This window comes from Mobula birostris, chromosome 20, assembly GCF_030028105.1.
Source record: "Mobula birostris isolate sMobBir1 chromosome 20, sMobBir1.hap1, whole genome shotgun sequence".
Classification (NCBI taxonomy): Eukaryota; Metazoa; Chordata; class Chondrichthyes; order Myliobatiformes; family Myliobatidae; genus Mobula; species Mobula birostris.
The window spans coordinates 9,075,901-9,091,999 of NC_092389.1; the positions used below are offsets into that span (position 1 = coordinate 9,075,901).

General features: G+C 41.9%; 1 protein-coding gene across 7 annotated transcripts in view; it reads right to left on the bottom strand.

The window, feature by feature from the left end:
• The window catches only part of phldb1b (pleckstrin homology-like domain, family B, member 1b), a 406,573-nt gene extending 393,384 nt beyond the window's left edge, over positions 1-13,189 (bottom strand). For all 7 annotated transcript variants that reach the window (XM_072283994.1, XM_072283992.1, XM_072283991.1 and 4 more), the window contains exon 1: positions 13,020-13,189. In XM_072283994.1, the coding sequence (XP_072140095.1) occupies positions 13,020-13,175 (156 nt within the window). In that variant the 5' untranslated portion in view covers positions 13,176-13,189. The remainder of the gene's footprint in view (positions 1-13,019) is intronic.
• Positions 13,190-16,099: the final 2,910 nt, after the last annotated feature.

A 16,099-nucleotide genomic window follows, 5' to 3' on the forward strand; every position in this document is an offset into this window, starting at 1 on the left:
AGGAAGAATGTACAAACTCCTCATCAGAAATTGGAAGAACTGGACACAGATTGCTGGTGCTGTAATTGTGTTCTACTTAACTGCTATGCTACTGTGACACCCCATCCTCTCTGCTATTTCCTGTATCTTTATCTATGCTTTTCCTATATCTTTCTGCTATCTTTGTTTCAATTTTGTTTAACAGGATTACAAATGAATTTTTAATTAAATAAATATTGCAATTATGAAAATAAAATGTGATAGTATTAAAGTTTAAATACTGTACCTTAAAGTACATTGCAACTAGTTTTTTGTCCTGAAGTGTCTTCCGGAAGAGAGACAATCTATTTCCCATGACTGGTTGAAGAAGGATGGCGTTTGGTTAATTACAGAAAGGCCAATCCAGGATTGCATTTAGAAATCCAACAGCGTCATACAGAAGACTGTACTCACACAAGAGCTACAAGGAAGTGAGAAGCAAACCAGCAATCTGTTCTACCCAAACAGAGCCCCAGTAGAAGTTTCCAGTTTCTGAGCTGGGGCTTGGGAATATTCACACAGGAGCTGGATGTTCCCAGGACCGGGTGCATAATCCACCTGTTGTTATTTGATGCCCACTCACAAGCAGAGAAAGAAATCGCATATACTGGTTGCATGGCCAAGCCATCTCATGACTGCTCACTTACTGCAAGGTGGCAGGGGTGGGGGGAGGGGTGCTGGAGATCTGAATATTGTGAGAACATGAACTGCATATTTAATGATTGGATCTTTGCATCTGAACTGCTTCAAATGTAGCCATGTCAGCTGCTGGACACTTGCCCAATGGCTTCAGCTTCCTGTGTCTAGCTCGTCTGTATCATTTCCAAATATTATTCCACACATGTTAACCAGAGATCAATCAAATTAATCATATACAATCTCAATTAGACCCAAAGCAAATTACAACCAGTGAAAGATTGATTGTGTACTCATTACTGCCAGTTAGGAGATGTACTGGGTCAGATATTGGGCTCTGATTTTGATGATATGTTACCAAGAAGTTAGACTTCTTGTCAAAGCTCTGAACTAAATAGTTAACACCAGAGGTTATGCAGATACTGGAAATCCAGGACAACACACACAAAATCCTGGCAGAACTCAGCAGGTCATGCAGCACATTTTTTTGTGTTATTGATTTAATTGTGTTCTCTATATCTAGTTTTAGGACTTGCGTGATGTGTATATGTATGTATGTGTAGTTTTCCATGAATTCTATTGTATTTTTTTTATTTCCCTGTAAATGCCAGAAAGAAAGTGAATCTCAAAGAAACATATCACGACATATCTATATATAATTTGATAATATCTTGACTTTGACTTTGTTGATTAATTATCTCTTCTTGGAAATCTACCAGAAAAAAAATCGCTGAAATGATCAATTATTCTTTCAATATCCCTTCTAAAATCATAAGTACCGCTGACAACACAGAGTGCAAAAGACATCCTGACATTAATCTTGAGGCTATTGTCAACTGCAAAGATTCACAGTGACACAAATTGCAATTGAATCACAGGGATTAACAACTCAGAAGATCATTTGGTTCATTCAGTCTGTATCAACTCAGAATTGTGCAACCTTAGATCATCTTGCACTAACCAAATGATTTGACCAACTAAAAGTCTATAAGTGAGGAAACATTTGAGTCCTGTGTAGAAATTCTGGCTCATAATCACCCTACTCATCCAGAGCAGACTGGACGTATTCCATTTTTGTAAAAAAACTTTGGACCCCAAAACTACAATGTTATTTCCATATAAAGCAGGGGTCAGCAACCTTTATGCCTCTGAGGGCCAGATCGCATATTAATGAGCAGACGGTGGGCCAGATAAATGCCATTAAAACTTGAAATATGGGAATTATCTGTTTAAGTGAGACGTGGCTAAAGGATGCATGTCTCTGGGAGCTGAACATCCAAGGATACAAGGTGTATCGGAAGGATAGGCAGGTAGGCAAAGGGGGTGACGTGGCTTTATTGGTAAGAAATAATATCAGATCATTAGAAAGAGGTGACATAGGATCGGAAGGTGCAGAATCTTTATGGGTTGAGCTAAGAAAGGACCCTGATGGCAGTTATTTACAGGCCTCCAAACAGCTGCAGTGATGTGGACTACAAATTACAACAGGAAATAGAAAAGGCTTGTCAGAAGGGCAGTGTTATGATAATTGTGGGGGATTTTAACATGCGAGTGGATTGGAAAAATCAGGTCGGCACTGGATCTCGAGAGAGAGAATTTGTAGAATATCTGCGAAGTGGCTTTTTAGAACAGCTTGTTGTTGAGCCCACTGGAGGATTGGCTGTACTGGATTGGGTATTGTGTAATGAACCGGAGGTGATTAGAGAGATTGAGGTGAAGGAACCCTTAGGAGGCAGTGATCATAACATGATAGAGTTCACTGTGAAATTTGAAAAAGAGAAGCTAAAATCCGATGTGTCGGTATTTCAGTGGAGTAAAGGAAATTATAGTGGCATGAGAGAGGAACTGGCCAGACTTGACTGGAAAGGGACACTGGCGGGAAAGACAGCAGAGCAGCAGTGGCTGGAGTTTATGCGAGAAGTGGGGAAGGTACAAGACAGGTATATTCCACAAAAGAAGAAATTTTCAAATGGAAAAAGGATGCAACTATGGCTGACAAGAGAAGTCAAAGCCAAAGTTAAAGCAAAGGAGAGGGCATACAAGGAAGCAAAAATTAGTGGGAAGACAGGGAAGTTTTTAAAAGCTTACAAAAGAAAACTAAGAAGGTCATTAAGAGGGAAAAGATGAACTATGAAAGGAAGCTAGCTAATAATATCAAAGAGGATACTAAAATCTTTTTCAAGTATATAAAGAATAAAAGACAGGTGAGAGTAGATATAGGACCGATAGAAAATGATGCTGGAGAAATTGTAATGTGAGATGAGGAATTGGCGGAGGAACTGAACGAGTATTTTGCATCAGTTTTCACTGAGGAAGACGGCAGGATACCGGACACTCAAAGGTGGCAGGGAAGAGAAGTGTGCACAGTCACAATTACGACAGAGAAAGTACTCAGGAAGCTGAATAGTCTAAAGGTAGATAGATCTCCGGACCAGATGGAATGCACCCGCGTGTTCTGAAGGAAGTAGCTGTGGAGATTGCGGAGGCATTAGCGATGATCTTTCAAAAGTCGATAGATTCCGGCATGGTTCCAGAGGACTGGAAGATTGCAAATGTTACTCCACTATTTAAGAAGGGGGGAAAGGAAACAAAAAGGAGATTATAGACCTGTTAGCTTGACATCGGTGGTTGGGAAGTTGTTGGAGTCGATTGTCGAGGATGAGGTTACGGAGTACCTGGAGGCATATGACAAGATGGTTTCCTTAAAGGAAAATCCTGCCTGACAAACCTATTACAATTTTTTGAGGAAATTACAAGTAGGCTAGACAAGGGAGATGTAGTGGATGTTGTATATTTGGATTTTCAAAAGGCCTTTGACAAGGTGCCACACATGAGGCTACTTAACAAGATAAGAGTCCATGGAATTATGGGGAAGTTACATACGTGGATAGAGCGTTGGCTGATTGGCAGGAAACAGAGAGTGGGAATAAAGGGATCCTATTCTGGTTGGCTGTCGGTTACCAGTGGTGTTCCACAGGGGTCCATGTTGGGGCCGCTTCTTTTTACATTGTACATCAACGATTTGGATTATGGAATAAGTGGCTTTGTGGCTAAGTTTGCTGATGATACGAAGGTAGGTGGAGGGGCCGGTAGTGCTGAGGAAACAGAAAGTCTGCAGAGAGACTTGGATAGATTGGAAGAATGGGCAAAGAAGTGGCAAATGAAATACAATGTTGGAAAGTGTATGGTTATGCACTTTGGCAGAAGAAATAAATGGGCAGACTATTATTTAAATAGGGAGAGAATTCAAAGTTCTGAGATGCAACGGGACTTGGGAGTCCTCGTGCAGGATACCCTTAAGGTTAACCTCCAGGTTGAGTCAGTGGTGAAGAAGGCGAATGCAATGTTGGCATTCATTTCTAGAGGAATAGAGTATAGGAGCAGGGCTGTGATGTTGAGGCTCTATAAGGCGCTGATAAGACCTCACTTGGAGTACTGTGGGCAGTTTTGGTCTCCTTATTTAAGAAAGGATGTGCTGACGTTGGAGAGGGTACAGAGAAGATTCACTAGAATGATTCCGGAAATGGGGGGGGGGGGGTTAACAAATGAGGAACGTTTGTCCGCTCTTGGACTGTATTCCTTGGAGTTTAGAAGAACGAGGGGGAATCTCATAGAAACATTTCGAATGTTGAAAGGCATGGACAGAGTGGATGTGGCAAATTCGTTTCCATGGTGGGGGAGTCTAGTACGAGAGGGAATGACTGAATGATTGAAGGGCGCTCATTCAGAACAGAGATGCGAAGAAATTTTTTTAGTCAGAGGGTGGTGAATCTATGGAATTTGTTGCCACGGGCAGCAGTGGAGGCCAAGTCATTGGGTGTATTTAAGGCAGAGGTTGATAGGTATCTGAGTAGCCAGGGCATCAAAGGTTATGGTGAGAAGGCAGGGGAGTGGGACTAAATGGGAGAATGGATCAGCTCATGATAAAATGGTGGAGCAGACTCAATGGGCTGAATGGCCGACTTCTCCTTTGCCTTATGATCTTATGTTAAATACACCTAGTTACGTTTTGCCTCAAATTAATGAATAACGCATGCTAGAAAATCATTTGTGCTTAACCAAGGATGCCAATTAGTAATCAAAGAATTCAGTTTAGTTGCAATTTATTTCAATCAAGGCATCTTTTGAATCTATTAAAAGGACACAAAGAATCTTTAAACATAAAACGTATGAACATGATGCATTGAATGGTGGTAAATAAGTGTAATAAAAAAGAAAATTTTAATGCAAACAGTCGATAAATCAACGTGAAACTTGATGCTGTTTGTTGCTTGAAAGCTTCTCAATATTGGGTGTCAGACTTGTTGATGCCAAGAGCAAGACATTATCCAGATGGGCATCAGTCAGTCTTGTTCTCAAATGGTTCTTGGTGTGTTTCATTTTTGAAAATAATTGCTCACACAGATAAGTGCTGCCAAACAATGATGCCATCTTTTTTGCATGGTCCACTAAGTTAGGACACTTCCCCTTAAACAACTTTTAACATCTGCTGACATTTCTTCAACTCGCCGTGTGATCGTTCTTGCTGACAGGCTGATAGATGCAAATAAAGATTTCTTTTCAGGACAAACAATATCCACCACTGCCAGTAAGCATTCTTTGACAAACTCTCCATCTGTAAAAGACTTCATCTTTTCTGCAATACGTTTTGAGACTTCGTAGCTGGCACTGGTATTTCCTTCATTTTCACTGCTTTACTTGGCAAAAAATGACGTTTGTTTTCCAAAACTAGCCTTCATTCACTCAACTTCATCTTTCCTTGCTTGCCCAGTAAACTTGCTAAAATTTCCACTATGGTGGGTCTTGTAACATTGCCTGATATTTGCCACCTTCTTCACAGCAACATTTTCTAGACAAATGAGACAAACTGGTTTCCCAGCTTGCTAGATGAAGTAGTAATCTCGTGTCCAAGTGTCTTGGAAATTTCGGAACTCTCCTGTGTTTTGCATTCATTGCCATTGGAATTTTTTTCTTCGATTTTATTTCGAAACGCGAGTTATTCAACAAGTATCGTAGCACATGTAAATATCTGGATATTTAGCGTGGATTTCTTGTTAAAACACAGTGACACTGTTTCTGTTTATAAATTTGAACGATCCCATCTGAAAACCTGTGCGTGCGCGGAGAGCATCTAATACATATTAATAAGGTAGTCTGTCTTCCCGTCATTCGTATATACCAGTGTTTGGTTTGGAACAAAACGGAACCTGGGGCAGTGTAACAAGACGCCATGAATGTTCATCAGTGTGGTCGCGTGAAACACTCAGAATAAGGAAAAATCACTTGCGGGCCGGATAAGCATAGTATCCCAATATTTGCTCGCCTACCCCTGATATAAAGCAACAACTGGAAGACATTACTACATTAGCTAGAGTGTGTTGAATAGCTGATTTCCTGTCTCACTTATTAAGAAATTACCTCAGACCAAATGAATAAGAAATGCATGAATGAAGAGCTTCTGCAGACGCTAGAAATCTTAAGCAACGCAAACAAAATGCGGGAGGAACTCAGCAAGTCAGGCAGCATCTATGGAGTGGAATAAACATTCAGCGTTTCAGGCCGAGACGCTTCATCAGCACAAAAGGTTGATTGCTTATTCCCCTCCATGGAGGCTGCTTGACTTGCTGTGTTCCTCCTGCATTTTGTGTGTGTTAAATAAGAAATTCATCCTCTTTCTCCACATAGAGGTCTTCCCCAGGTTACACACACAAATGAGCAGTTGGGAGACCAAGGGAACGCATTTGTTTGTTTATTTATTTATTTATTTTATTTAGCGATAAAGTGCAGAATAGACCCATGCTGCCAGCAACCTCTGATTTAACCCTAGCCTTGTTGACTGCTATGGGACTGTAAACATCTTCTATTGCCTGGAAACTTCATTCGCAACTGCAATTCTGACTTGTGAACTGCTCGGTTTATGAACGGTTCCCTGACATCACCTGAGGATAACCTGCATTCCTCTTAAGATGAAAAATGGATGGACTACTTCCAATATCTCAACCAGCAATATACATCCCAGATCCACCACTTCTGAAACACGGCTAACAATGGGATAATGTTTCCATAATTACCTGTCAACCTTAGGCACTGGCTGAAGGGACCAAGGTGCAAGAGGGAGTTGTATAACTATCCATCAGTGGCTCCTGCTCCAAATTCCAAAGCTTATAATCACTTAGAAGTGTTTATTACCTTTGAATCCCATGTAATCAGGTCGATTCACTCTCCCAAGACATGCATTGGCTGCAAAGTGAATGGAATGCCTGCTGCAGGCTCCTGTCATCAGTTCATTGAGTTCACTTACACTCTGATTTGGATTTAAGGTGATTTTAAAACAGAGGCATAGCAACATTACAAAGACAATTACAGTTCAAGAAGATTCATGGGCTGCAAGGTACTTTGGGATGTTATGAGGTTGTGAAAATGCAAATCTTACGAACTTTATTTCCCAGTTGTTATAAATAATGCTGAAGGTGTGATTTCACACTTTGTGTGCTAAAAGCCACATTTTTGTCATCATATAACAATGAAAATGGTAGGCGCCGTACGTGATAAACTTAGCCTGCGTAGATCCTGCACGTTGTGGAGTTTCAAGAGCGAACGACTTACAGCGAATAATATTTGATTTCAGATGCAATAGTTTAATCTTTCATTGAATAAAAAACAGACAATTCAAAAGGTTAAAGAGAAAGAGAAAAGGTTAGCTTTATGTGTCACATGTATATCAGAACATACAGTGAAATTTGTTGTTTGCGTAAATGACCAACACAGTCCAAGGATTGTGCTGGGGGCTGCCCATACGTGACGCCATGTTTCCTGCGCCAACATATCACGGCACAATTTAATCCGTACATCTTTGGACATGGGAAGGAACCGGAGCACCCTGAGGAAAACAGTGCAGAACCTCTTCTGCACCCTCTCTATTGCTGCCACATCCATGCCATAGTTTAGCAACCAGAACTATACACAATAGTGCAATCTAACCAATGTAACTGTAACCGCGGAAGGCGAGTGAGAGTTCAGCAACGACTGCCTTCCTTTTGATCACTGCCGAGAAGTCTGTGAGCGGCCTATTTCTGTGTGCCTCACTGTGGCACATGGGGAGGTTTCGCTGCCTCATGTGGTGTCCCTCCCTTTCGATGAATGTCAGTGATATCAGATGATGGTATCGCAGTCTGTGTTCATGGATTGGACTATTGCATTTATGTACTGTGGACTTTTTCAGACATGGTTTTTATATTCTGTGTTTTTTTTTATTGCCCATTCCTTTTTCATTTTGTTGTGCAAGGGGAAAATGTTTGGAGGTTGACGTTCTGTTAGTTTTTTTGTGTGGGGAAGGGTTGTTTTTGGGGGTTGATGTTCCTGTTCCATTTTGTGTGGGGGGGGAACAGGGATTTTGGGGGTTGATAATGGTGATGCCATTCTTTTTTTGTGCAGGGTGGGGAATGGGTTTGATGTTTCTCTCTGAATAACTTTCATGTCCTTTCATTGTTTCGTGGCTATCTGGAAAAGAAGAATCTCTGAGTTGTATATGGATACATGCTTTGATAATTGAATCTTTGAGCCTTTGAATTTGTAAAGAAGGAGCATAACATTGGGCTCACTCCACATGCGGGGGGGGGATATAGATGGTGGATTTCCTTGTCCATCTTTAATACAGACTGATAGCCTGATGGTGAATAAACGGCCTGTAGTTACATAGTGCCTTTCATGATCTAAGGACATTGCACAGCGTGTTACCGTCAAAGTTGTACTCCGGTAGTGCAGTTACTGTACTGAAGTGTCATGAGCACTACTGGCCCTTTGTGTTAGGCTTCTAGGTTTCCCGAGCACCTATATTTACTAATTGTTACCTTAACTAGGGCCGTTAAGCCTGGTGCTTTCTGTTTAGTCTTGTCAAGTTAATTGTGAGTGGCATGGGTTTCCTGCATTCTATGATTACTTAAGGGGTCTCTCATTTAGCACAGGAGTGGAGTCCTTGTGTGGAGAATGACTTGTCTCGTGGTGTCACTCAATCGTGCCACCGATGCTCTGTTGGTATTCATATGTTTAACCTCTCGTTTCCATCTCTACACTGGGGGGGTCTGCCGTTCCTCAGCTCCTGGGTTGAGTCATTGCCAATGCTCATTGTGAAAGAGTCTGGCGTTCCTCCGCACTTGGGTGCAAGTCCTGCCAGTGACCACCGTAACATGAAGGGAGGCTTGTCACCCACTTTGTGTGGAGCAAGACCTCACAAATAGCAACATCTTAATAATCAGATGTTTTGTCTTGGCTGTGCCGGTTAAAATGTAAATTTGGCAGAAGGTTAGAAGTTTCCTGCTCTTCTTCAAAATTAGGTCTGCTTGAGGGGGCATTCTAATACCTCACCCGAACAAAGTCATTTACATTAGGGATTGCTAATCCTATCAGGATCCAGAAAGAGCCGTGAGCCTAAGAAGCACCAGGTGTTTCGATGGTGCCGTTTGGAGCCCAGCTATCAATTCTGAAAGCGGCAATTACTCCAACTTGAGCTGGTGCTTTTGAGAATTACCTCTTTTGATGCAGGTGCTGTGATAGTACCTGCAGCAAAGACACACAACGCTGTCACTGTGTTCAGTTCCACATTTTAAACACACGGCGTGAACTAGTTTCTTGGTAGATTTCAGAGCTTTGTAAAGAAGTAACAGATGGGGCACAAGAACTAGATAGTGACATAGGTGATCCTACTGAACCGTAGGGTGGAGAATGAAGATCTGATTTACCACACAGTGTGTTTCTGGATGTGTAATTGTACATGTACAACCTCAGAATAGAAGGACGTCCCTTTAGACACCCACAGAGATGAGGTGGAACTTCTTCAGCCAGGGGGAGGTGAAGCTGTGGAATTCATTGCCACAGACGGCTGTGAAGGCCAAGTCATTGGGTACATTAAAAGGAGAGGTTGATAAGTTCTTGAATAGTAAGGGTGTTGAAGGCTAAGGGGAGAAGGCAGGAGAATGGATTGGAAAGGGAAAGTAAATCAGCCATGATGGAATGATGGAGCAGACTCGATGGGTCAAAAGACCTAATTCTGCTCCTATATCTTATGGTTTTATTAGAAAGAAGGGAAGCATAGTTTGCCCATTATTTACCAGCTCAAAGGGAATGCAGTAGTGAACTAGTAATCAAGAGGCCTCCTAGCCAAGCAATTTGGCATTACAAATACAAATCACAGCACATTTATTTTCAAATGTAATGTATTTAAATTTGGTGAATTTAATTCTAACTAATTAATAAACCTTGAATTAAAAAGCTAACAAAACTAACAGACTGTTGTAAAAAGAAATGAATCTGATTCATCCGCCTTCTCCAGTGGAAGGAAACCTGCCATCCTTTCCTCCTTCACATGACCTGAGCTACAGTAACATGGTTGATTCTTAACTGATGTCTGAAGTGGCTGTGCATTCAGAAATACACTATGGGAGTAATTCGCTCTTGGACTGCTGTGGTTCAAGGAGACAGCTCACACCATCTGCTCAATGGGAATCAAGGCTAGAACTTGGCAAACCATGTCCACATTCCATTAATGAAAATTAAAAGAAACTCAGAAATTGTTCAATCAAATATCTGCCCTCTGAGCTGTTCATAAAATCTTTCTCAAATAGTGGAAGGGAATTTCTCCCTAATATCCTAGGTTAATATTTATTTTTCAGTGAACCTCACTAAAAATTAATTATCTAGCTCTGTACCATGCCACTTATGGGCATAAATTAGCTGTATTCTTCTATATAGTATTTCAATGGTTACCTTTTACTTTGGGGCACAACAAACTCCAGATAAATGCAAGCTTCTTTCTTTGGGGTGTGCAGGGAAAATGGGCCAAATGGACACTGCCTGATCATTTTCTATTGCTCTGTGATCAGAACAAGATGCCAACCTGTGCCTGCAAGAAACTCTTGGCAAATTGAATCACTGACTTCAGAGGAGGCAAGGAAAAAGATAAATTTGAGAAGTAGTTTATGGAGAACAAATTTTCCTACCAACTAGTATTCCCCCACCCCATTGAAAGGAAACTTCTCACAAATTTCGAACCTTCAGAAGTCTGACAGAAATTCCACAGATACATAAGAAATTCCAATGTAAGTTTATCTTTGATCAAACATTCCCCATCTTAAACCTCCTTCCAGACGTTGAGCCCTCAAGCATAGTGAAGTACTGACAGTCTTCACGGAGATACAAGCCACATTCTAACAGCTGGTTGTCACACATCCACTTGACAGTCCCCTTACAGAGGAAGGCACATTCTAACTTTCAGATATTGTGCTGTTTTCCAGCTCTGATTGGATGATTTATTCTGACACTTCAACCTGCAGTGTCAAGTATCTTCCATAATGTTTACATCCATACAGTTCAGTGACAGTTTGTAAATACCAACCATGGCTTGGTGGGTTGCCTCTTACGTCTAGGTCTATGATTTCAGATGCAGACCCCAGTTCAAAGATCTGTTGTCTTACTCAGAGTTAATACGCACAGAGCAGTACTAAGAAGGGTCACAGCCCGAAACATTGACTACTCCATAGGTATTCTTTGACTTTCTGAGTTTTGTGTGGGCTGCTCTAGATTTCCAGCATCTGCAGAATCCCTTGTGTTTATGGTTTACACCCCAGATCTACACTCTCTTAGATGAGGGTTGAACCAAGGTACTGTCTACACTATGAAATGAATATGAGCAATCTCATGGCACTCTAAAGCAGTTTTATTTCTTAATCAGCATCACTTATTTTCTTGAGGTTTGTGAGGACTTGTTATACTCAACTGTCTGACACCAACCACACACCACAACATGGATTGTGCTTTAGTTTTTCATCATCATCAACAACAATTTGGTTTTATATAAAGTTTAAAATTAGTAAATAGTCTCAAGATGCTTCAATGGAGCCCTCATCAAACAAAGTATGACCTGGAGCTGAATAAAGGGAAATAAGATCAGTAACCAAAAGTTTAGACAAAAGAGTAGGTTTTAAGCTGAATCTGAAAGGAAGAAAGAGAGGCTGAGGGATGAAGAAGCTTAAGGAAAGAATTCTGGAGCTTAGAACCCCTGAAGCACTCACATCTCTTACTGTGGGATGTCTAAATTCAGATTGTGCAGGAGAAACAAGTCAGGGAGTGCAGCAATATTCAGACAATTAGAGAAATAGAGTGGGGTGAATTTGTTTGGGTCTAGACTCACAAACAAGGGCATTTAAGGCAACGATGCAAATTTCCATCCTTGAAGAACAGTTCATTTTCTTACCTTGATCCAATAGATTTAATGATTATTATTACAGAAACCTATGTGCATTTCTGGTTGCTCAGCTATAAGAATGATGTCATTAGGTTCGAAAGTGTGCAGGAAGGCTCTGGTTGAGCAGTGATCTCATAGCGGCATATAAATTTAGATCAGGTTACAGATCTCTTGCCCTGGTTACCGGAGACTAAAACTAGAGGACCTAACTCTTCCACACAGAGGGTGGTAGGTATATGAAACAAGCTGCCAGAGGAAGCCTTAGAGGTGGGTACAACTTCAATGTTTAAAAGACATTTGGACAGGTACATGGATAGGAAAGACTTCATGGGATATGGACCAAATGCAAGCAAATCAGATGAACTCAGCTAGTCATCTTTGTTCGCATAGATGAGTTGAATCAGAGGGCCTGTTTCCATAATGACTCAGACTTATTTTTTCTCTATTGCTGATTCATTTAATTATTTGAATTTAAATTTTCTAGCTGCTGTGGTGAAATTCAAATCTGTGCTTCTAGTTCAAAGATCCAGGCTTTTGGATGTTTGTCCAGTAACATATTCACTATACTCTTGTCCCTGTTGCATTTTCTAATACTTTAAGGAGACAGTAGGGAGATGAGCAAAGGACTGATCCAGGCTTACAGGATTCCAGGAGTAACGGCATGCAAGTGAAGTTACTGGAGTGAAACAAATTAAACAAAAAGGCAGTGCAACCCAGCTGAAAAACCAGTGATTTTTGCAACAACTTTATAATTCCTTTACCAGATAACAATATTTTTAAAGAACCGAGTTTAAATTCTTATCGTATAGTAATAGCATTCGTACTCGCAAGTTCTGCCTTATTATCCAGTGGCGTAATATTGCACCATTAACTAAAACAAAGCTCAGATTAAAACAGTAGCAATTGGTTTACCAAAGATCTCCCACATTTCCAGAGGACTCCGTAGGAACGGGAACATTTCACAAGTACAGTGAAAACCAAACTACTTGCTCAGCAGATGGATTAAACAGAACTTGGAGCCCAGAAGCTGTCCGTCTGGCCCTGCCAATTTGCGCTGTAATTTTTTTGTTCCATTGAAGCCTCCTCCCACATTACCCCACCTCACTCACAGAAATGGAGGGCTTACCTTAAAGCGCACTTTTTTTGCCACTCTCTTGTTGTCCACCACCAGCAAGGCAGAGGTTTGTTCATCGTGGCTGTACTGTGTCCTGCTCTCGAGCAGCTGGGAGACCTGAGAGCTGGAGTCCTCCTGCACCCCCTGGCCTTCCTTCTTCTCCTTCATGTTTCTCCTTCAATCCCTTGGCTTTTGGAACAGGTCAGGAAGCCTGCACCACCAATTGCCACGCTGAACGTCTCAGGAAAGCGACCCTTGAATCAAAGTAAATCTGTTGTCTGGAAGCATTCCTTCTTTCCTGATTTCTCTCTCGCACAGCAGGTGATTTTTCGCGTGCTGCATCAGTCAGGGCAGCACAGGCTTGTCAGGGAGAAGAGACACAAGGATAAAGCACTTGGAACTCTCGAATGCCGTTCCTCCCCCGCCCTCAAGGCGAGATCATTCTCTGTTAAAAACCGGCAGAGCACTTAAAATGGAAATCGTCCTCCCCTTTTTATGTAGCGAGGAAGCGAGACAATGAGCAAGCTCTGTGGACTCCCACCTACACTCCCCTGAAATATAAACACACACTGCCTGCCTGAATGGAGGTCAACAAAGAAGCAAGTGTCCTTTCACTCACCAGGGCAGTTCAGAATAACAGTTAGCATTTTCCAGAACCTGCCAACTTTTCCGTTAACCTTTCGCGACTTTCTCTCTGCTGCAACTGCCTATCGATAGGTCCACTTTTACTGAGTTCCAAGCGGCCAACACAGTAACAAATCTGTGCAAGAGCAGGCTCTGATGAACAGTTGTAATTGATAATTGGTCTATTATCGGCACATGTACTGAGATACAGAGGGAAAAGTTTGCTGGTGTGACGCCCAAACAAATCATTCCGTACATAAGTACATCAAGGTAGCATGAAAAAAAACTGCAGAATGCAGTGTTCTGGCTGGTTACAGAGAAAGCGCAGTGCAGGTAGACAAGTGAAGTGCTAGGGCTGTGACAAGTTATAGTGAGAGATCAAGAGGTCAAGACTATCATATAGCGAGTTTGTTCAGGTATCTTCCAACAGAAGCAGTTGTTGAGCCTGGTGGTACATGACCTCATGCCTTTGAAACTTCTGCCTGATGCAGAGTGAGAAGAAAGAACAGCTGGGATTGGAGGAGTAACAAGAATGACAACTCAAGTTATCTTAATTAGAGGATAAATACTGGCCAGAGAGAATAACCACCCCTACCCATCCCTGTCATGTTGATTTCTAATCATGGAAAATAGAATCAAAGCAATGGTCACGAGAGAGAAGGAGGCTATTTGACCCATTATAACCAACATAGCTCTCGATCAGAGAGCTTCACTAACTCCACCGTCTGGCCCCTTCTTGTCCAGCTGAGAGAACAGGTCAGTTTTCCATTCAACTGACTGCACTGCACTCCATCTGCATGAGAATCCTTGCACATGGTGATCTCCCTGCCTTGCTCTACAGTCACCCACATCACACTCAGTGACAACCCGCTGGGCTGCTAAGTTTCACGGAGGACCTCCTCTGCCCAGGTTCACTTAGACCTCACTGTTGGTAAGTTATTGAACTACCTGGGGTTTCCCCTGGTATTACTTAGCAGACCTTCATTGCCTCCAGTTCCTAAGTGTTAATGCAACTATACTAGACATGGATTCCTGTCACATGGTCACTGTGTAGTTATTACATGGAATGATCATTCTGTTGTTAACATCTTAACTACATTCTACAGAGGCGTGGTTGAGAGTGTACTGACCTTTTGCATCACAACCTGGTACTCCAGCTGCAGTGCTGTCGACAAAAAAGCCTTGCAGAGGGTGGTTAGGGGAGCAGAGAAGGTTATTGGGGTCTCCCTACCTTCTGTCCAAGACCTCTTTCAGAGTCGATGCCTCCAGAAGACACGGTACATCATTAAAGACCCCTCACACCCTCTCCATGAACTGTTTGTTCTTCTGCCATCAGGCAAACATTACAGGAGCATCAAAACTAAGGTGCAAGGCTGCTAAACAGCTTCCTCCCACAGGCAGTCAGACTGCTAAATAGCTGCTCTACCTGACTCTGCTTTGGACACTTCTAACTTGCACTGGACACTTATAACTGATTTTAACTGACATGTGGCTGTTGTGTTTTACTATTTATTGTTATGTTTATTATTTAGTGTTGCATTTGTTATGTTATGATTGCACTGCCCCTGAGAAACGCTGGCTCATTCTGCCCTGCAGAGCTGATGTATGGTTAGAATGACAATAAAGTTTTTTGAAACTTGAATCTTGTTTCTCTCCATACCTTGTGACACTTCAGGTGGAAACTTTGCTGTTTCTTTAGTGTTTGCTTGTTTTTTATGAGGCTGAGTTGCTAGCTCGATGGCGAACCCAGCACGGATGGAAACTGTGCGAGAAGCCGGCCGGATTCGAACCCAGGACCACTCGCCTTGAATTCCGGTGCGGATGCCACTACAGCACCAGCCAGCCAATGATCATTCTAACTTACAGTTCATTTATGCGCAACCCATCGGCCTCAGAGCGACCCAGGGAATGACTTTGCAACTTTGAATCAACAATTCAGCCCAATGTGCCCAGTCACAAACAAGAGAAATTCTGCAGATGCTGAAAATCCAGAGCAACACACACAAAATGCTGGAGGAGCTCAGTAGGTCAGGCAGCATCTATGGAAAAGTGTACAGCCGACAGTTCAGGTCTCAGACCAAAATGTCGACTGTACCCTTTTCCATAGACGCTGCTGGCCTGCTGAAGTCCTCCAGCATTCTGTGTGTGTCACCAATATGCCCATGCTGGATCTTTGGAAGAACCATCTAATTAATCTCACTCCTCTGCTTTTTCCACACAGCCGTAACATTTTTTCTTTCTGATGATCAAACCGAATTCACTTTGGAATTTACTGCTGTCTGCTTCCAACACTCTGTCAGACAGATCAGACCATAAATCAAAAGTAGAGAAAAAAAATCTCTTCTTGCTGCCTTCAGTTCTTTTGTCAATTAATCTGAGTTCTTTACTTACCAAGCCCTCCTGTCAGTGGAAGTATTTCATCTTTACTTTTAAAACTATTCGAGTAAGTTCCAAAGGTGCAAGCAGAA